Genomic DNA, 21,251 nt, shown 5'->3' on the forward strand with positions numbered 1-21,251 from the left:
CACGGCCATGGTCCGAGCAGTCGTCCTCTACGGAAGCCAGGTCTGGTTTAGGGAAGCACCAGTGACAGCACTAAGGAAACTAGAAGCCTTACAATCCAAGACGCTGCGCATGGCGCTGAACGCGCCATGGTTCATAAGGAACAACCAAATCCTGCGAGAAGCAGCAATATCCTCGATAGAAGAATTCCTGGTCAAGGCATCCCATAACTTCAACATGGGATGCCAAGACGCTACCAACCCACTGATAAGGGAGATCCAAGACCTGGTGACCTGAAAAGTCATGCAGCCACAGGGCTAGCACGCACACACGGAGGCATGCAGGGCCTCCACGAAGGCGGTTAGGTGACCAGCCCGAAAGACAGCGGCATCCCAGGACTTCAGACACCTGATTCCTCGGATGTCACCCCGCAGAGGAAAGAGGTATAAAGGCCTCCGGGTCAATACAAGTATAGAAGAAGATACAAGTACAAGTAGTTATTATTGTGGAAATGAAACCTCAGACAAGGTTCTACCTTAAGAGGATATTATATTTATTCACTATTTTGTATTCGTAAGTTATATATAAGTTTTGTATATACTTTGTAATTGGATTATTTTGAATAAACATTGTTATTAGTATGATTATTATTATGCCCTTTGAGACATTTAGAGACCACTTCAAAACGACTTGCAACCTTCATACTACGAGACATATTATGTTCAAACAATTTCAAGAAATCAAATCTTTTATAGAGAACAGCAAAAAAGAATTAAAAGAGGACATTAAAACGGTGAGAGAGGATTTGTCAATTCAAACGGAAGTTATAAATGTGAGTATTACCGTAGTACAAAGTAGATTAAACGATATAGAATACAGGGTACAAGTACTAGAAAAATTAGCTAGGAAGAACAACTTGATAATATTTGGGCTACGGGACCACAGAAACTTAAGGGACTTTGAATTAACTGCTTGGGTAACCGATCAACTAAGACATCTGTTAGAAGTAAATATAAATATAAGCGATATTAACTAATATCGCTTATATTTCATATCTACTAATAGGGGATACTAGGAATATAGGCTCTCCCTAGCCAAATAGAAAGTACTCAAATTGAGGATTATCAAATTGCCCTCTCAAAACTAAAAGGTGAACCCTTGGGGGGTGCAAGGGGTATTGAAGCGATACATATAGCCTAGCTTACCCAAAAGTCAACCTCACCTTCACGTGGTGCACCCTGTTTACACAAACGAGGCTCTGACGTCCGAGTATAGGCGGTATAACCTTATACAACCCTCAGACCTACCATCTTCTGGGGAAAAGGAGTAATAAAATACACCTAGCTTGGCCGAGAACGTAGCACAAGGGAACTATCGTCGCAGTCCTCACTGTGCCATAGCCATCCCGTGCTACAGTTGCAGCCAAAACTGTGCGGCAGCGTAACCGCCACAGCTAAACCTTTCACGCAGCTTACACACAGCAATGATGGAACATTCGAGTGGGACAAAATTATCGTCCGAGGTAAAATACCCCCTCAATCGGATCTCCGGGAGGGTGCCTACTCGAGCGTATCATCGGAGAAACAAAAACATCAATGTTTCACGTTCGCGGCGTGGAACGTCCGCACTCTACTGGACAAGATAAATTCAAATCGACCAGAGAGAAGAACAGCACTGGTCTCACAGGAACTCCACCGATTAAATATAGATGTTGCCGCTCTAAGCGAAACACGCTTTGCAGATAAGGTAGTCTCACTGAGGAGCATTACACCTTCTTTTGGAAAGGTCACCCCGCAACACACAGGAGAATTCATGGTGTAGGCATTGCGATCAAAAACGAAATCGCCACCAAGTTAACAGAAGTACCTATTGGTGTCTCCGAACGTCTTATGACCCTAAGGTACCCCATATCAGACAAAACTTACGTCAACAACATTAGTGCCTACGCTCCCACCCTTGACGCTAAAATTGAAGATAAGGATAAATTTTACCAAGCATTACAAAATGCCTTTCAACGAATTCCAAAGCACGAACGAATCATCTTGCTAGGTGACTTTAATGCCCGTGTAGGCAAACAACAGGAAATATGGCCTGACGTATTGGGAAAACAATGGAAAACGCAAATAGCAATGGTGAACGCTTATTAACAACATGCGCAGAGTATAATCTTTGCATCACCAATACGTGGTTCATGTTGATGAACAAGTTTAAAGATACCTGGAAACATCCTAGATCAGGCCACTGGCATCAATTGGACCACATAATCGTTCGAAGGATGCATCTAAAAGATGTTAGGCTCACAAAAGCTAGAATAGATGCCGAATGCGGCACTGACCACCGACTTTTAATTTCAAAAATGAAAATCCAGTTAAAACCCAAACATCCACGCTGTAAAAAGCAAAACAACATGACCAGATTGAACGTACGGGATCTAGAGAACAAGAATACCGCCGACGCCCTCCGGGAAGCCATCAAAGAATCACTTCCACCGATAACTTCAATCTCAATATTGGAAGCTGAACAAGACTGGACACAATTAAGGGATGCGATTCATAAAACCAGCGAAGCAGTACTGGGAAAGTCGAACAAAAAGAAACAACCAGACTGGTTTGACGAAAATCAACAGCATATACAGGCTTTTTTGGAACAAAAGCATAGAGCACATCAAGCCGTCACTGCAAATCCACTTAATCCAAGACTGGTAGATAACTTTAAAGCAGCCAACAACACCCTTCGAAGAGAACTGCGCCAAGTAAAGGATAACTGGTGGTCACAAAAAGCGAATCAGATTCAAGAGTACGCCACTCATCACGATTATCGTAAATTCTTCGAGGCTGTAAAAGAAGTATACGGTCCAACTAAGAAGGTAAGCTGCCCAATCATGGCTCAAAATGGCGAACTTCTAAAAGAGGAAGAACAAATCAGAAATCACTGGAAAGAACATTACAGCCATATCCTTAACCAAGAAAACAACCCCAATATGGAAGCACTAAACACAATACCTCAGTATAACAGCCTCGATGTATTAGACATCCCAATAACAGAACAAGAAATAAAGACCTCCATAAAACAGCAACAAATCAGCTGGCTGTGACGCGATTCCGGCGGAAATCTATAAGTGTGCAAGTAAAGAAATTATGGATCATCTTAAGGCTCTCTTTGATGTCGTATGGGAAAGCGGAGAGGTACCTCACGATTTTCGCAACGCGAATATAGTGAATATATTTAAGAACAAAGGAAGTGCATCAGACTGCGGTAATTACCGGGGAATTTTGCTATTAGCTATCGGCGGAAAAATTCTTGCAAAAATAATGTCAAACCGCCTGCACCCATATATAGAAAAAAAATCCTCCCAGGATCGCAAACGGGTTTTCGTACCAACCGCGGCACCGTCGATTCCATATTTTCCATCCGTCAACTACAGGAAAAAGTAAAAAAGCAGCAGTCTAAACTTTATGTTGCATTCATCGATCTAACAAAAGCCTTCGACTCTGTGAACAGAGATGCGCTTTGGGCAATTATGGAAAAGTTCGAGTACCCAACAAATTTCTTACAGTGTGTAAAAGCCTCCATAACAACAACAAGTCAAGAGTGTCACATCATGGATCACTGAGCGACCCATTCCTAACAAATACAGGAGTTAGGCAGGGATGTGTCTTAGCGCCTCTCCTATTCAACATATTCATGGCAGCGCTCTCCATTATAGTAGACAGCAAACTGCAGGAGAGAGGATTGGGCATTAGATACAGATATGACGGCGGTCTGTTCAACATAAAAAGACTCAGGGCAAAAACACGTACAAAATTTATCACAGAACTTCAATACGCTGACGACTGCGCTCTAGTTGCAAACACGGTACAACAATTACAAGAAATGTTGAACACATATACCTGGGCATACGAGGCTTTGGGCCTTAAGCTGAACATCGGCAAAACTAAAATCATGTGCACTCCCCCGGAAGATCACAACAATGCTATAAAAATCGGAGAAGAACTATTCGAATATGTGGCGGAATTCAATTACCTTGGCAGTTTGATTTCGGAAAAGGCCAATATTGACTCTGAAATTCAGCACAGGATTAGTAGCGCCTCAAGAGCATTCTGGAAATTAAAAGACAGGGTTTTCTACAATCATGACTTGAGTACAAAAACAAAACTTGCAGTATACCGAGCAATTATAATCCCCACCATGATATATGGGAGCGAAACCTGGGTGCCTTACCGCCGACACATGAACGCATTGAACAAGTTGCAACAGAGACACCTTAGACAACTCTTAAGAGTCCGGTGGTTCCATCATGTCTCAAACGTATCGGTCCTTGAAAAATCTAACTGCGAGAGTATTGAAGTCATGGTCACAAAATCCCGCTTAAGATGGGCTGGTCACGTATGCAGAATGCAAGAAAACCGCATACCAAAATCTCTGCTTTACGGTGAGCTTGTGGACGGTAAGAGGAGGCCGGGTGGACAACTGAAAAGATACAAGGACATTTTCCACGAAAATTTAAAGGGAATTAACATGCAGAATGAGTGGGAAAAAGCAGCTCACAATAGAACTCAATGGAGAAGGGTTGTAAACTCAGTTAACAGCGGCAACCAAAAAGTAGAGAGGCAACAAAGCAATGAGATTTTTGAATGTCCGGAGTGCGGTAGGCAGATAACATCACGTATCGGGCTTTTCAGTCACAGAAAAGCTCATGAAAGAAAACGCCTTGCGTGACCATTTTCTTTATGTGTGTCGAATACTCGTCAGCGAGTAACGGCTGTATGAACCCTTGGATTTGCCGCTGGTTAGTAGGAACAATAAGTAAATAAACCAATAAGTAAATAAACCAATTTTTACTGAACCGATAAATGGGAAAAGAAAAATACAATTTCCTGAACATCAAATGACAAACAATGATATGAATTACAAAATGTATTTACGAAATGTTCTATTAAAAAGAACATATATAATTTTGAGCGTAAGGTTGATATAGGTAATAGATTACCTCGGACAAGATGTATGGAGAGATTAGGACATGATAGGTTAAAGACTAAGATATCCAGAAAGCGTAATGTTTATTCTTTTCAGCGTTTTTTTTTGGAATGATGAGAAGTGCTCGTGGTTCTAACGATCACCTCGACTTTTCATTCAAATGTTCCGTTTAATAAGCACCTACTCACTGGTTAAACCACCTAAAGGGAGTAATATCAAAGTGTCTGACTTATTGGGAAGTCTATTGAATGTTGAAGAGATTGTTAAGTTGGAAGATAATGCAATAAGGCTTCGAAACGGTGTTGACATTTTGTTGGAAAATGTAATTTGGTTTAAAAATAGCCATAGTGACATCGACGCGCTACGTAGAAGAATATAACTATAATGCTGTGAGAACTTCAAATTTTATTTTATCATATGTTTCTGGATATGTTGCGCGAAAAGCAAGGATATTTTCTAAATGTGAAAAGTGTTTGCAACATATTTAAAGTGCAGAACCTCACGGCGGAAATCAACTGATAGAAACACTATTTGAGGATTTTTAATATTTCCAGCAATTGCTCTCCGTCATTTAATATTAACAATAGAGTCAACTGAACTCGACCAATCAGGTGCATCAAGAGACACTGTTTGAAATGTTACCAAAACTGGAAGAGAAATCTATATCTTTTTTAGGTGTGTGACAAAGAGCTGTTTACCACCACAATAATTAGATTCTACATCATCAGTAGAATGCACTTTATTTGTAAACAATCTAATAGAGCTGATCAAAAGAAAAAAACATATATATATATATATATATATATATATATATATATATATATATATATATAAGAAAACAATCTAAATTATAAAAACAAAAATTAATTTGTGGTGCCTACATCTACCACATGTATAGGCTTAATGCATACTCTTACGTACAGACTGTCCTATTTTCTTCTGTGTTTACAGGGATACAAGGATGCGGTTTTCCTTTATCATTAGAAATTTTGTTGTTTTACTGACTTGGGGAAGTATACCCCTTTACATCAACGAAATGAAAGGAAATGGAAAATGTCTCTTGTGAGCGAAAACAATCTAAATTATAAAAACAAAAATTAATTTGTGGTGCCTGGTGGTAGATGTGCAGGCTTATTCATTGTTGAAATATGACAAACTTATGTTTTTCTTTTAAATGGGACATCGTGTATATTATTTTATTTTATTTCCCTTATTATGAACTCTCTAAAAATATAATATACTCTATACTTATTTGCACATTTAATCTAGAAAGATATTGAGATCTATAGAAAATATTTGAATCGAAATAATATGTATATCTCTCGATTTAGCTAATATGAAAATAAAAAATGATGAGAGGGAATCAATAGCAAAAGAGTTTAACGCTTGTTCCAAAAGTGGAACTCGAACTACAAAACAGCTCCATGGGATGGGATAAAAAAAGCCAGAAGAAATATGCATCATGACAAGGTTAGTAAATTATCGAAAAAAATTTAAGACATTGATTATGCACATTATATTTTTGTATGTATAATAAATTTTATTTGTAAGTATTCTCGACCGCATGAATAAATGAAAGTGATATATTCTCGGGAACAGACTTCCCGAGAATATATCACGTTCAATAAATTTTAAATCGGTATTTTAGAAAGAAGTTTACAAAACAGGTGAAGGGATATTTACACCTAAAACTGACGCCCTAAATACAAAAATAGTGGATAAACTACGGGTTTAACTTAACTCAGAAATTTGTAGTATTTGTATGATTCGCCATCAAAAAAGTAATAAACAATTTCAAGTATTTTTACCTCAATAAAATTACATTTTTTAAACAAGGAGTAGTTAACTGTATGTATATAACCACTGAGGCTACTAGAAATAAATTAGTAACTCGGTTGAGAATGCTTTCCTCGTGTACCTTGAAAACACTTTCAACTGTCCCTAATTGAAATTATATTTTAACTAGCTTTATGTTAATTATGAAATACGTTTCAGATTTTATAATTCTTGATTATGCCACCGAATCCACTGATGAAGTTCACGAAAATAGTGAATTGCGAGAGTATCCAGATTGCAATACAGAAGCAGTTTTAAAAGTGCGGATTTTACGTAACGAACGTAAAAAATTGCAATAAACTGTCCCAGTGGTGCTATTCTTGACATCGTTCACAACTTTGCGTATACGCATTACATGTATTATTGTAATAAACAAAATGTAAAACAAAATTTAATTTAAGTAATCTATTTCTGAAGGCACCCTTCTTGTAGATGAAATGAATTGACAATACTGGCATTTAATAGCAGATCATTAGAAATTTTGGGATTTTCCACGTTTAATAAAAAAAACTTTAGAAACTTTGTTATTAAAAGATCCGGGACATGGGTGAGCAATTTTAGTAAGACGTTACTTATTTAATACAAAAAATTGATTTATATTAACGTTACAGACGCCCGATGGAGTTATTGAAATGGAGCAACCCAACAGCTTTTCGTTGAGGATTTATCCAAAAGTTTGTAATGATGACATCCATCCAAAACTTTACCAGAAGATGATTGTCACATTAAAAACCACACTTGGTGTCATGGATTTTCTGTGTGACAATTATAGATGTCAATATTTAATGACTGCAAAATAGAACCAAGATGCTCTTGAAGTATGTTATATGCAGTTTGTACCTCATTGTTACTAAGAGTATGTCTATTCTTTTCAGCGCTTTTTTGGAATGATGAGAAGTGTTCGTAGTTCTAACGATTACCTCGCCTCAAGGCTTTTCATCAAATGTTCCGTTTGATAAGCACCTACTTACTGGTTAAACCACCTTAAGGGAGTAATATCGAAGTGTCTAACTTATTGCGAAGTCTATTGAATGTTGAAGAGATTGTGAAGTTGGAAGATAATGCAATAAGGCTTCGAAACAGTGCTGACATTTTGATGGAAAATGGAATTTGGTTTAAAAATAGCGATAGTGACATCGACGTAGAGGAACTTAACTATAATGCTATGAGAACTTCAAATTTTATTTTATCATATGTTTCTGGATATGTTGCGCGAAAGGCAAGGAGATTTTCTAAATAACATATTCAAAGTGCATTTCAACATATTCAAAGTGCACAACCTCAGGACGGAGATAACATTCGGAGATAATAATCAACTGTCCTTGGAGTCTTATCAACAAATCAGTAGTGGGACTCTGTGTCATGTAGAATTCTACATATCGTCAGAATTCTATAGGATCGGCACTCCGTACAGCAACGATATCGAAAAGATGCGATTATTTTGGTCGCTTGATTTCTACATTTCAATTGGTATCGAATTCTACGTAGCGCATGCGTATTGAGAATATATTTGACACTTTTATATTTTTAAGGTTATTAGCAGTTATTAAATTAGTTATCTATTTTGTCTTGTTTGAAATGAAAGATTTTGTTTGTTGTTGTTTATGTTTTTGAGTTGTTGGCAACTCTATTTTGTGTGAGAGTTATTTAAATATGTTGCCAATTAACATAATAAATATCATGGCAGCAGAAGAAGAGGAAAGGCTAGAAGATTTTCGAAATCAAAATATAGAAAGGCCTATAATGCGAGATGGGAGCGATCCATTTTCAATCGAAGATGTACGGTTTGTAGAACTCTTTAGATTGAATAAAGACATGGCTCAATATGTTTATAATGGAATTGGACCTAATATGGTACAAACAAATAATCCTGTCGCTATTCCCTCCATATTAAAGTTCTTCGGAGTTTTGAGATTCCTTGCGACAGGGGCCTATCAGAGGGTTATTGGTTGTGGCTTCGATATATCCATGTCTCAGCAGAGCATCTCAAGGGCAGTGGAAGAGGTTACTACAACTATTACTAATACATTCTCCGAACAATGGATAAACTTCCCCACGACTGAAGCATCAAAAAATAATATTAAACAGGGATTTATGGCTGCATTCAATTTTCCTGGAGTGATTGGGGCTGTAGACTGCACACATGTAGAAATCGTAAGACCATCAATGGAGGAGCATAACTATCTAAACAGGAAGGGATACCACTCTAAAAATATTCAGTTGGTAAGTTTTTTCTTAACGTCTTAATGCTGTCCAATAAAATAAAGATTTTTTATCAAATTAAAGTTCGCATATAACCTATTTATTTTTATTATAATATTCTATTCCTTCTTACAGATTTGTGATCATCAACTGAAAATTTTAAATATAAATATCAGATATGCTGGAGCTACGCATGACGCTTATATATGGAGAAATTCAAGAGTTAGGGAACAATTGGAAAGGAATTACGAAAGAGGTAGGTTTTTATTTTTGATTAAAAGTACTCATTTGATATAGTTTGAACATACATATGGGCTTTATAATCTTCAAATAATGTTCTGAATGTATATGCCTCAAATGTATCACTAATATATTATAACAGTTCATATTTGCCAATATTTAAATTAATGTTTTTTCTCATCTAATTCAATTTTTAACTAGGTGAAAGAAACAGTTGGTTGTTGGGAGATTCAGGGTATCCGCAGGAACCCTGGTTGATGACCCCTATTGGAAATGCCTTGCCAAACACTCCTGAACATAGATATACCCAAGCCCAAATACGTGCTAGGAATTCTGTCGAGAGATGTATTGGAGTTCTCAAAGGAAGATTTTTATGTCTCTCGAAAATAATGAGATATTCTCCAGAGAAAGTTGGGAATATTTTTAATGACTGTGGGATTTTACATAACATATGTTTAAATGGTGTGTTAGATTTTGACCTACCATTACCTCCTCCTGCTGATGATCCTGATAACAATGTTTTTAATAATAGAGGAGATGGACATATCAGTAGGCAAAATCTTATACAAAGATATTTTACTTAGAATAGGTACACTACTTTTGTTTGTATGTACATATATAATAATAAAAAAAAGTATGTATTTTTTAATATTTTTATTCATTTTATTAACAAAAATTTTGTAGCTGAAAGAAAAAAATGCATTTCAACAAAAACCTTGCATTCTAATGGTGTCTATGCCAAAGTAACTTTTGTTTTAAATGAGTTCAAGATAACTTAAGTTTCAAGATACCCTATAAATACTTATGTATTTATTATGTCTTCGGACTGATACATGTAATTCACCTCTAAAAGAGTCCAATAACATGAATACTGTTTGTTTGGAAATTATCTTGAGCTTGTTTACATCAAGGAACTAAAATACAAACCTTGTATTCTTTTGGTTATTTTTTTAAAGAAGATTACAAAATAAGGATAATATCACAACTTAAAAACTAGATGTACTTTGGAATTTATCACATTGGATTTTATCACAAACATAAAAAATAGTAACACAACTCGAAATCTCAAAAAACTTTGGCTTTGAACATAGAGTAAATATAAATACTAACATACCTTTAAAACTACCTAATGATATTTGAAGTCAGTCTGATAGTTAAAAAAAACTCTAGGTATCTCCCAGAGCTATCTGAGTCAAAAAAAAAACGTTAGGAACTTATTTATTTGGAAAAGCATTTGTGACTATGTCAGCAATTTCTTTTATAGAATTTGCAATGTTTTCTGTATTACTGCTAATTTTTTGAAGTGAGTTGGACACTGATTCCATGCTTTGATAGATATCTTGTAGAATTTGGACTGATTGTTGGTTCAAATTTCGCAGTTCATTAGAAAGACGAAATGTAGCATTTGGCCGACGCCGAATTGGTCCTGATTTGTTGCTGCCCTGCTGTTCCATTTTTCTTTTCAAACCTATGGATGTACTTGGCACAAGGTCTTCAGAACAAGGGCCATGTGACGTATTTGGTATTTCAACCTATAATTCAATGCAATAATAGTATATGTATTGTGCAACAAGTTTCACCAACAAGTAGCACTACATATATACTATGAGTATGACTATGTAACATGAACTTTAGCGAGTGCTACAGTCATATGAAGGAGCAAGAATGCCTTTCACCATTTTACACACTAGATATAATTTTTCTATGATGGCAAGTTATTTGATTCAAATTTTAAAATATCAAGTTAATTTTGATGTTAAACATTGACAGAAAACAGCCTGCACAAAGTTGTGACAATACCAAACAGAAATAATAGAAAATAAAGCAAGCATGTACAAGATGTTTTGCACTCAGCAAGGTACAAAATACAATTTTTTAAAGTCATTTTTCCTGTGCAAAATTATATTTTCTCGTGTAGTTGTATAGACATACCTTTCTAACAAAAAAAAACACTAACCTTTCTTGCATAATCATGAATATATGGTACATCACTTTCTGAGGCAATTTCACTCACTTCTATTATTGGTGGTATCATTGGTGCTGTGTTTGACATGGTTTTTAATACAGTTTTGTTTGGAATCTCAACCTGTATATCAACACAATATTTTAAAACAAAAATTGATACATTAGAATATAACGTACTTTTCCAAAACCCAACTCTGGGACTGCCGCATCACCTTCTATTGCTTTCGTTCCCATTATTAATAACAATCTCTCATCTAATGGTGATAAGGGAGGTAGCTGAGATGGACCACCACCAGTCCGCTGTTGTTCCCTTTTTAGAGCTGCTGCTTTGGTTTTTGTCTTGCTCTTCCAATCAGTAAGTGTCTAAAAATTGTACAATTATATTTAGGTTTTTCTTGCACAGGCTATTGATACACTGTTAACTCTTAGAAATACTGACAAACTATAATTATTGCTTTGTAATACTTACTTTTCTCCATCCATCCACACTTTTCTCCCCAAATGCCAGAGAGTTTAACTTTGTGGCAATGTTTTGCCACAAAGCAGTCCCCTTCGCTCTGCCCTCAAAACCACTAAACTTATTTGTTACTAACTGTGGATTTTCCTCGCAACAAGTTAATAGCACTTCCCAATGTTCATTTCTCACCCTAATTTTAGTTTATAAAAAACAATTTTAATATTAAGGGGAATATTTACAAACTTTGACTACATCAAACACAGCAACAATAGCACGGTAACCCAAAATGAATGTAATTTTAAGAGAATTCGGAGACTCGCGTTTTCCTTATTTAAAAGAATGAAATAAACAAGGAAGGAATGGAGCGAACTAATCCTTTGTAATTAATAAAGAAGAATGACAAGTCGATATTTTTATATCAAGTAATAGGAAATTTAAAGGATGCCGAAAATAGACGATCGTTTTCGATAGCAGCACAGAGTGCCAAAAAAGGCGACAATCGCTACTAATAGTAGAATACGATAATAGAATTCGATATGTCAAATTCTACATGGCACGGAGTCCCAGCACAGATGCGTCAAAAGCCACTGTTTGAAATTTTATCAAAACTGGAAAAGAAATATATATCTTATGTTAGGTATGATCACAAAGAGCTGTTCAACATCACAATAATAATCAGATTCTACATTATCAGTATATCTCTCTACTCTACTGCAAGAAATTTGTTTTCTATATTATCAGTAGAATGCACTTTATTTTTAAACAATCTAATAGAGCTGACCAAAAGAAAATAGAAAAAACAATATATTTGAGAAAACAATCCAAATTATAAAAACAAAAATTAATATGTGGTGCCTGGTGGTAGATGTACAGGCTTAGGGCATAATCTGCTAGTCCGAAACAGTCTTGATTGAATGAGTGTAAGGGTAAGTAATTATGTACAGACTGTCCTATTTTCTTGTGTGTTTACAGGGATACAAAGATGCGGTTTTCACATCACTGTTGCTACTTTTTTATGCAGCTACAGATGCTACACACAGTTTGACCTGGTCATCGTAGCTTAGGGTTTTTTTGAAGGCACCCTTCTTGTAGATGAAATGAAATTGACTGAAATACTGGCATTTAATAGCAGACCATTAGCAATTTTGTTGTTTTACTGACTTGGGGAAGTATACCCCTTTACATCAACGAAATGAAAGGAAATGGAAAATGTTTCTTGTGAGCATATATGTGATTCCTCTCGACGTATATGGTTATCTTCAGATTTTCCATATTTAATATAAAAATTTTAGAAACTTGGTTATTAAAAGATCGTAGACATAGGTGAGCAATTTTAGATACACATTACTTATTTAATACAAAAAATTAATTTATGTTAATGTTGTTTTTTTGGAATGATGAGATGTGATCGTGGTTCTAACGATCACCTCGACTTTTCATTCAAATGTTCCGTTTGATAAGCACCTACTCACTGACTCACTGGTAAGAACCAGACCACCTAAAGGGAATAATATCAAAGTATCTGACTTATTGAGAAGTCTATTGAATGTTGAAGAGATTGTTAAGTTATTAACATATTAATCATTAATATGACATGTGTGTAAAATATTAATCATTTTAGATGCACATTAATTTAATACACAGGAATGCAAAATTTACTTTCTATAATTCGATTACGTTTTTGGCATATTAAAGGAAAAAAATGCATTAAAAAGAATATTAAATTCATGTTTTATTTGTTATTGTGCAATTCCGAGGGCAACCAAATTTCAATTGGGTACTTTACCGGAGTCACGTGTCACGCCGAGTCGTCCTTTTTCAAATTGCGGAGCGGACAACGCGAGACAACCCCCAATGGCTCGCATTGTCGAACTTTATCCTGGTGCAGACCAAATAGTTCCTGTTGTGTCCATTCGATAAAATGGATATATTTCTAAAAGATCGATCGCCAGTTATTATTCGTTACCAGTTGATACCGAGTCAATAGTTCGTCTCTGTTCGAGTTAAAAAAAGAAATTTACTACTGTCAGGACACAATGTGGCACAAATGCAATGTTGGATTATAATAATAATAATTACGAATACAATAACGAATACAACATCACAAAACCAGCACCATCATGAAACTCCTATACCTGATCTTAACTCTCCTTTCTGCATTCAATATCTTTTTTGGTCAAAAATTCACCATAAATTCAAGAATGACAAGATGGAATGAAGAAGCAATAAGTAATGGGTTTAAATCTACTTTTTATGGCCCCGATAAGTTGTGTATAGAGAAACCCTTCTCAAAATTCTACATGAAAAATTTAAATATATATACGACACAACTCAATTAGAATTAATGATGAAAATAATAAATGTTTTAATAATCTTTTTTCATTCATGATATCCAAAAACTTAACATTAACAAAATAAATTTATATGATGTCGCTTGCCTAGAGTTACACAGCTGGAAGCGCCACTTTTTTTAAAAATGAGATTTTGGGATTATAAAGTAGGTATAACAAAGTCGTATGTTGAAATACCCAGTGTTAGGCAACCAGCAATACATAAGTGTATGTATTTAAACATATAAAATAATAGGCACGAAGTTGTATGTGCCACATACAATTTTGTTACACTGAAAATTTCTAGGATAAGTACCTACATAAGTTACATAGTTGTATGTGTATTTTCAACTTCTTCAAAAGTTAAGTTATATTATAGTTTCATTTGCCAAAGAATACGTGATTGAAGGGTGAATTAGTAGTAATTTAAAGATGGATAGTTTCTAAGATAGTGAGGATGATCTGAAAACAATTCAAATGCGAGAGAAACGTCGCCGACTTCAACAAGACACGTGAGTTTTTTCAAATCTAAAGCATCAGGGTATTATAAAATAATATTATCTTAGAATGGGAGAGAGCTCACAAAATGCTAGATTATTTGACTGCAGTGATGATTCTGATGTAGACAAGGAATATCTTCCAGATTCATCGCCAGACACTAGCAGATATTTTGAATATCATAATCAATCTTAATTTTTTTATTTAATTTATGTGTTTGTAGCTCAGACCAAGAATTTATGGAAGGAAGCGGCCATATTATCACAGCAGAAGATAGTGAAGGTGAAACCAAGGGAAAGAAAAATGTTCGAAAAAGGACAAGGAATCCAAAGTCTTGGGCGTGCAATGTGAGGAAAAAAGCTCATGATGAAGGAGAAGAGTACATGTCTGTACGAAAAAAACTAGTTCCTGCAAAAGGCGTGCTGACCAAAAAGAACTGTTTAACTAGTTGCGTTCACGGATGCCAAAAAGTTATTTCTGATCAAGAGAGAAACATAATATTTCAAAACTATTATATCCTTGGTGAACAGGCAAAGAAATTATTTTTGCTCGCCACTACCCAAAAATTTTTGGTAGAGAGGCATAGAAAAAAAAATGCACAAAACAGTCGCCGGAAACATACTTTTCGCTATTATTTTAACGTCTCGGAACAAAGGATTGAGGTGTGCAAGGTATTTTATCTGGGGACGTTATGTATTAGTCAGACTCCAATATATAATGTACATTTAGGAAAGGATACCGTGTCGAACACACCTAAAGAGAGCAGGCAAGGAGATATGTTAAACACAGTATCAATGATGATGATAAAACATTTCTTAAAAGGCACATCGACAGTTTCCCCAAAGTGGAGTCTCACTACTGCCGGGCAAATAGTAGTGAGAGTACCTAGAATTAAACCTTAGCATTACAAAAATGTATTTGCTCTATGTGGATCTCTGCCAGTCAGAAAATAAGGAACCTATTAAGGAGTCATTTTATAGGCATGTTTTTTGCAACGAATATAACCTTTTTTTTTTCATACTCCAAAGAAGGACAGATGTGACTTGTGTGAGGAAGTAAAGCTACAGACAATAGAGAACAGACTATCCACTAAGAAAAATGAAGAGTATCCAAGACATTCCATAGAAAAGGGAGCTTGCAGAAATGAAAAAAATGCTGACAAGGAAGATGAAAACACTGTTATTTTATGTTTTGCTTTGTCATGTCCTCGAGCAGAAATTAGTAGTTTTTACTATAGGAGTAAGTTTAATGTATATAATCTAACAGCTATCCTGTCAAGTACAAAGAAAGTATACTGTGCTGTTTGGCAAGAAATGTTTATGGGACGAAGTGGCAATGACATTGCCAGTGCTGTGGTAACAATCTTGGAAAGGGTATTCGATGACAATCCAGATCTCACCAACTTAGTATTGTAGCATATTTTTTAAACTTGCTACGTTTTTTTTGATAATAGTCCTTTCTCTTTTTAATTAAGTATTTATAAATTTCTCATAATTAATTATAATATTTAGATATATCATTATAATTATTTTATATATGTTTAACAGCAGCGGGTGAGCTACGCAGTGTTGACAGTTTCTTTTAATTTATCTTTCTAATATTTTTCCCCAAAATACCTGTTTATTTGGTCAGTACGGCAACGCCGCTAACTTCCGTTTTCTGATGTCATTTCTGGATTGTCAAAATCTTTGGAGGTTCATTTTGGGTCGATGGTTGTTCTTTTCCCTCCGATCGCCATATTGGCGTGGCGATCGGGAGGAGATCGTCATTTTTGGTGGAATCCTTGCCCGTTACCTGTTGGTTCCTGTGGGGATTACCAGCATAATTATTGGATGTTTGATATTATAAGTTTTTAAAAAAGATTTGCCTGAACCAAAATAGTATAGATTTGTTTTTTCGGTGTGCCATGTGGCCAGATATGGGGTGTTCACTTATTCACTTTTTTACCTTTTCAATTCTGATTCTTAATAATTTTCATTAGATTTGGACAATTTTGGAATGGATCCACTAATTTTGTTAATTAAATTGTCGATGGTAGCAGGATGACTTGTTAGTTACGCTTTGGGGTAAGGTATAATAACCTAAAATCTACAAATATTAATTTAAATATTGTCCACAGGGTTTTGGTTTTATCTTTCCGGTTTTTACTTTTTCCTGGTTTTCCTTTCTTGCTTTGATGGTTCTGGTTTGGTTTGGATACGTTACCCAGGCTTGTATACTTTTATTTTGGGGTACACTATAAAAAAGGTACAGATAGTAAAGTATGATTTAATTTTATTAATTTTTTTATAAGTAGTTTTGAGCATCTGTAATTTTTCACTTAATGATATACTTTTCAATTTAATTATATACTTTAATTACAAATTTAAATAACATTTTAACCTCATTTTCAAAACTTAAACCTATTTCATTACTTTTTAGGTTGTTATAAAACAAACGTATTTTATAACCAAACATTAATTTTAATTAATATATGTACACACACCGGAAAAATCTAGGGATATCATTTTATTAAAGTTAAAAATAAATGTTTTGAATAAACAACCACATATTTGTAGGCCGATTCTTTCTACTTCAACTGAAACGAAGTAGTCACACTAGTTATTTCTAAATTTGGGATATTTACAGAAGTGTTTGTGCATTTTTTGTCAAATGTATAAAAAGCACCTAGCATCAATTGTTCGAATTTAACCTGTACTGGCTATGTTTTTATGATAACTGACCAGAATTCATTCAAATAACTCTGTTTAGTATTAAACGACATTATGGAGCGTAGACATCTTAACAGAGACGAAATGCTAAGGGCCGTGGGTATGCTCGAAGCTGTATTAATGGTAATGTATTAATAAAACAATATATTTTATTATTACGTTGCGTTACAGTATTGTGGAGTGATAATTGTGTTCCACAAAACAGGAACTCTTTGATGTCCTACGCAGTATCATATTTTTTACACGAACACTCTAACTTAGGCACCATTACCATGAAGTTTTCAACACCTGGGCATGCTTGTGTCCAGGAGATAGATAGTGTCCATAGTGCTATTGAACGAGTCCTTAAAAAAGTGTGTACTATTCTCCAGTGTCATTGATACGACTTCTCTTGAAAGTCAACCTCAGAAAACCATACTGTATAATTCAGATGAAGGCTCACCATTTTAAAGACTTTAAGGCATGCACAGGGTTACTTGATTATAAGAAAGTTCCGTATTCCAAAGTTAAATGCTTGAAATTTAATCAATCCCTTTTTTGAATTGGAATACAAAACTTCCTACATAGATAAAAACTGGACCAAAATCAATCTAAAATCTTCATTCGTACGAGGACAGCTAGTGTATCAATTGTGCTAACTCCAAAACCTGCAGATGTAAAAAATTCTATATCTGAGGAAAAAATATCTGCTATCAAAGCAATGATGAATGCTTCCGGCATATGCCCGAAGTTGATAGGCAATATTACACTACCATTTTGAAGCTGTGAATTTAAATGATACGTCCAACTGGGACACACTGCTTATATATTTATTAAATTCTAAGTTAGATTATAACACGCGCAATGATTGGGAAAGACAATCAGCTGATATCGATGTGCCTACTTTAGTCGATTTTAGTAAATTTTTAAAACAGCTTGCTGACTTTCTTGAAACAATAGAGTATAAGAACAGTGATAAGCAGGGTGTACCAAACAAGCAGGACAAATCAAGGTTTCGAGATAAACAAAATACTAGAGCACTTCTAGCCTCAAGTTTTGCCTGCTATTATTGCAACCAAGATCATGCCATATATTCTTGCGATCAATTTTTAAGTTTACAGCTAGATAAAAGGACCGAATTCATTAAAAAGAAAAAACTATGTCTTAATTGTTTGCGAGATAATCACCCTGCTAAAAAATGTAAAATGGGTCCCTGCCGAAAGTGCAAATCATGGCACAACACTCTTTTACATCCAGAAAAACCAAACGGCAGTCCTAAGACCGAGTCTCCAACAAATAGTACGAGCGAAAACGAAGAAAATATTAACTCTTTAAGTAGCGGTTTTCAAGCATCATGGCCTATTTGTGTCTTACTTTCCACTGCTCAAGTACATTTATTAGATAAGTTTGGCGTGTGCCACACTGCGCGTGCTCTGCTAGATTGCGGTTCGCAATCATCATTCATTACACAAGGCATATGTAAAAAATTAAACTTAGATAGACATAAGGTTAATTTAACGGTTTTAGGTATAGGTAACGCCGCGTCTAGAATTCAAGATAAATGCAATGTCGAAATTCGCGCGATACAAGGCAAGTTTAAAACTCAAGCAACATGCTTTATTATTCCAGAAATTACTAATATTTCCGGGTACTCAAATTTGAATACAGATGCTCTGAATATTCCAAGAAATCTAAAATTAGCAGATCCCAAATTTTTAGAACCTGGGTCAATAGACATGCTTATCGGAGCAGACTTATTCTGGAATATTTTGGGCACTAGTAAAATGTCGTGCGGAAAAATTTACCGATTCTCCAAGACACAAAACTTGGATGGATTATATCGGGGTAAGTAGGGGAAGCCGGCGCAAGTGGTAACAAGAATTTTACTAAATGCCATTTAAGTAGTATACATCAAGATCTAAATAAAATTCTCACGAAATTTTGGGAAATCGAGAAAGCTAGCGTTACAAAACCGCTTTCACCTGATGAAATAAAATGCGAAGAAATATTTTCCAAAATACAATCCAAAACGACCCGTCGCGATTCTGAAGGGAGATTTATCGTTACTTTACCCTTAAAACAGCCAGCTGAAACATTAGGAATGTCCCGAGAACAAGCAGAGAGACGATTTATTTCTATCGAGCGCAAGTTGAAAAACAATGCAATCCTTCGTGATAGATACGTCAACTTCATGCTAGAGTACGAGGATATAAACCACATGACTGTGGACCAGATTAATAGAAATCAGCCGAGTGTCGAGACCATCGAATATTACATGCCGCACCACGGTGTGTTGCGGGAAGCGAGCACAACAACAAACTATTCTATTGCGTTTCAGAAAGCATGCTTACGTGATTTCGGCGGACATTGCAAAAATGTATCGTCAAATATTAGTTGAGCCCAGTCAGCGAAACTTCAAACAAAAAATTCTTTGACGCGAACCTAATTCAAACAACGATATAAAATCATATTCATTGAATACGGTAACTTATGACCAAGCGAGCTCAAGCTTCCTAGCGATTCGTTGCCTTTTCGAGTTGGCTAATGAATGCGAGGAGAGTCGGCCTGATATCGCTAATATCATACGTCATGATTTCTACGTAGATGACCTGCTCACGGGTGCCGATACTATCGAGCAAGTAGGATATATTTGTCAAGAGGTTTCAAATACTTTAAAAATGGATGCTTCGAGCTTAGAAAATGGCATTCCAATGAACCTGCTGTTCTCAAAAATATAAGTGATCATAATATATCATCCGAAGTTCTAGAATTTGCCCGAAATGAGAAAACTAAAACTTTAGGGTTAAACTGGTCTTCTCGGGACGACGTTTTAATTTACAATATAGACGATTTTTCTACCGTTAAAAAATGTACGAAATGGGCGGTTCTATCTTTAATAGCCAGAATATTCGATCCGTTGGGTATTCTCAGTCCCTGCATTGTTGTAGCCAAAATGTTCATGCAGCGTCTTTGGTCTGAAAGGTTGTCTTGGGACGATTTATTGCCAAGCAATTTAGCCGATCAGTGGAATCGGTTTCGAGAGGAATTACCAAATTTAAGCATGTTAAAAATTCCACGCCAAGTTTTAGGCAAATGCATCCAATTACATGGTTTTTCATCAAGCATCCAATTACATGGTTTTTCAGACTCATCGACTCGAGCTTACGGAGCATGTATACGTACGACATATCCCGACGGAAAGGTGAAGGTAAGGCTTCTTTGCGCTAAGTCCAAGGTCGCTCCCGTAAAAACCCTTACAATTCCAAAGCTTGAGTTGTGTGCCGCTTTATTGCTGGCTCGTTTAGCAGACAAGGTAATACAATCTATGAACATAAAATTCGATGATTGCGTGTTTTGGTCGGACTCCACTATTGTATTAGCTTTGATTAAAATGGCTCCCAACTTATTAAAATGTTTTATCGCTAACAGAGTAGTAGAGATACAATCCCTTACTAAGGATAGGGAATGGCGTTATGTCCAGTCACTAGATAATCCGGCATATTATGTATCGAGAGGGCTACTTCCTAAGCAAATTCTAGATGCTGATAAGTGGTGGTATGGTCCCTCGTGGCTTAAACTAAGTTCATCCGAATGGCCATCTGTCGAGTATAAAGTAAGTCAACTACCGGAATTAAAATCTCAGAAGATTTCTTCGCTTCCAGTCAATATTATTAACGAGTTTCCTTTCGAGAAATTTTCAAAATTGTCTAACCTTCAAAAGAATTGTTGCCTACATCCTAAGGTTTAAAAATAATTGTCTTTGCTCCAGTATTGACCACAAGGTAGGTCCCCTTACGGTTCCAGAGTTACAGTTTTCATTAAAGTGTCTTACTAGAGCTGCACAAAGGCAATCGTTTCCAGACGAATTTTTGAAGTTATCAAAGAAGCAAGTTCTCAGTCCAAAAAATAAATTAAGCAATCTTACTCCCTTTCTAGACCATAATGGCCTAATTCGCGTAGGCGGTAGATTGAAGCATTCAGATTTTTCAGTTGATAAAAAACATCCATTGGTTTTGCATTCAGATCATCAATTTACTAAATTGCTTTTCAGTATGAGCATTGTCGTTTGCTTCATGCGG

At 35.7% G+C, this 21,251-nt stretch overlaps 2 protein-coding genes across 2 annotated transcripts; one reads left to right on the forward strand and one right to left on the reverse strand.

The window, feature by feature from the left end:
• Nucleotides 1-8,470: 8,470 nt before the first annotated feature.
• LOC115875714 (putative nuclease HARBI1) lies at nucleotides 8,471-9,816 on the forward strand. Its single transcript, XM_030891230.1, has 3 exons — nucleotides 8,471-9,013; nucleotides 9,128-9,248; nucleotides 9,434-9,816. Exons 1-3 carry the CDS (start codon nucleotides 8,471-8,473, stop codon nucleotides 9,814-9,816), a joined length of 1,047 nt encoding a protein of 348 aa, XP_030747090.1.
• A 108-nt stretch (nucleotides 9,817-9,924) lies between these two features.
• On the reverse strand, nucleotides 9,925-11,620 carry LOC115875864. Its single transcript, XM_030891407.1, has 3 exons — nucleotides 11,375-11,620; nucleotides 11,190-11,318; nucleotides 9,925-10,764 (listed from the first exon to the last, which is right to left on the reverse strand). The coding sequence occupies exons 1-3, from the start codon at nucleotides 11,429-11,431 to the stop codon at nucleotides 10,447-10,449; spliced, it is 504 nt and encodes a 167-aa protein (XP_030747267.1). The 5' UTR covers nucleotides 11,432-11,620; the 3' UTR covers nucleotides 9,925-10,446.
• Nucleotides 11,621-21,251: the final 9,631 nt, after the last annotated feature.

Source organism: Sitophilus oryzae, unplaced genomic scaffold, assembly GCF_002938485.1.
Source record: "Sitophilus oryzae breed Bouriz unplaced genomic scaffold, Soryzae_2.0 scaffold_1058_pilon_pilon, whole genome shotgun sequence".
NCBI lineage: Eukaryota > Metazoa > Arthropoda > Insecta > Coleoptera > Curculionidae > Sitophilus > Sitophilus oryzae.

Excerpts from the sequence above, each read along its gene's own strand:
- LOC115875714 (XM_030891230.1), top strand. The coding sequence starts at position 8,471 with ATGGCAGCAGAAGAAGAGGAAAGGCTAGAAGATTTTCGAAATCAAAAT. Across the intron at positions 9,014-9,127 it reads ACTCTAAAAATATTCAGTTG|ATTTGTGATCATCAACTGAA; the intron begins GTAAGTTTTTTC and ends TCCTTCTTACAG. Across the intron at positions 9,249-9,433 it reads GGAAAGGAATTACGAAAGAG|GTGAAAGAAACAGTTGGTTG; the intron begins GTAGGTTTTTAT and ends ATTTTTAACTAG.
- LOC115875864 (XM_030891407.1), bottom strand. The coding sequence starts at position 11,431 with ATGGGAACGAAAGCAATAGAAGGTGATGCGGCAGTCCCAGAGTTGGGT. Across the intron at positions 11,319-11,374 it reads CAGAGTTGGGTTTTGGAAAA|GTTGAGATTCCAAACAAAAC; the intron begins GTACGTTATATT and ends GTTGATATACAG. Across the intron at positions 10,765-11,189 it reads TTCATGATTATGCAAGAAAG|GTTGAAATACCAAATACGTC; the intron begins GTTAGTGTTTTT and ends ATTGAATTATAG.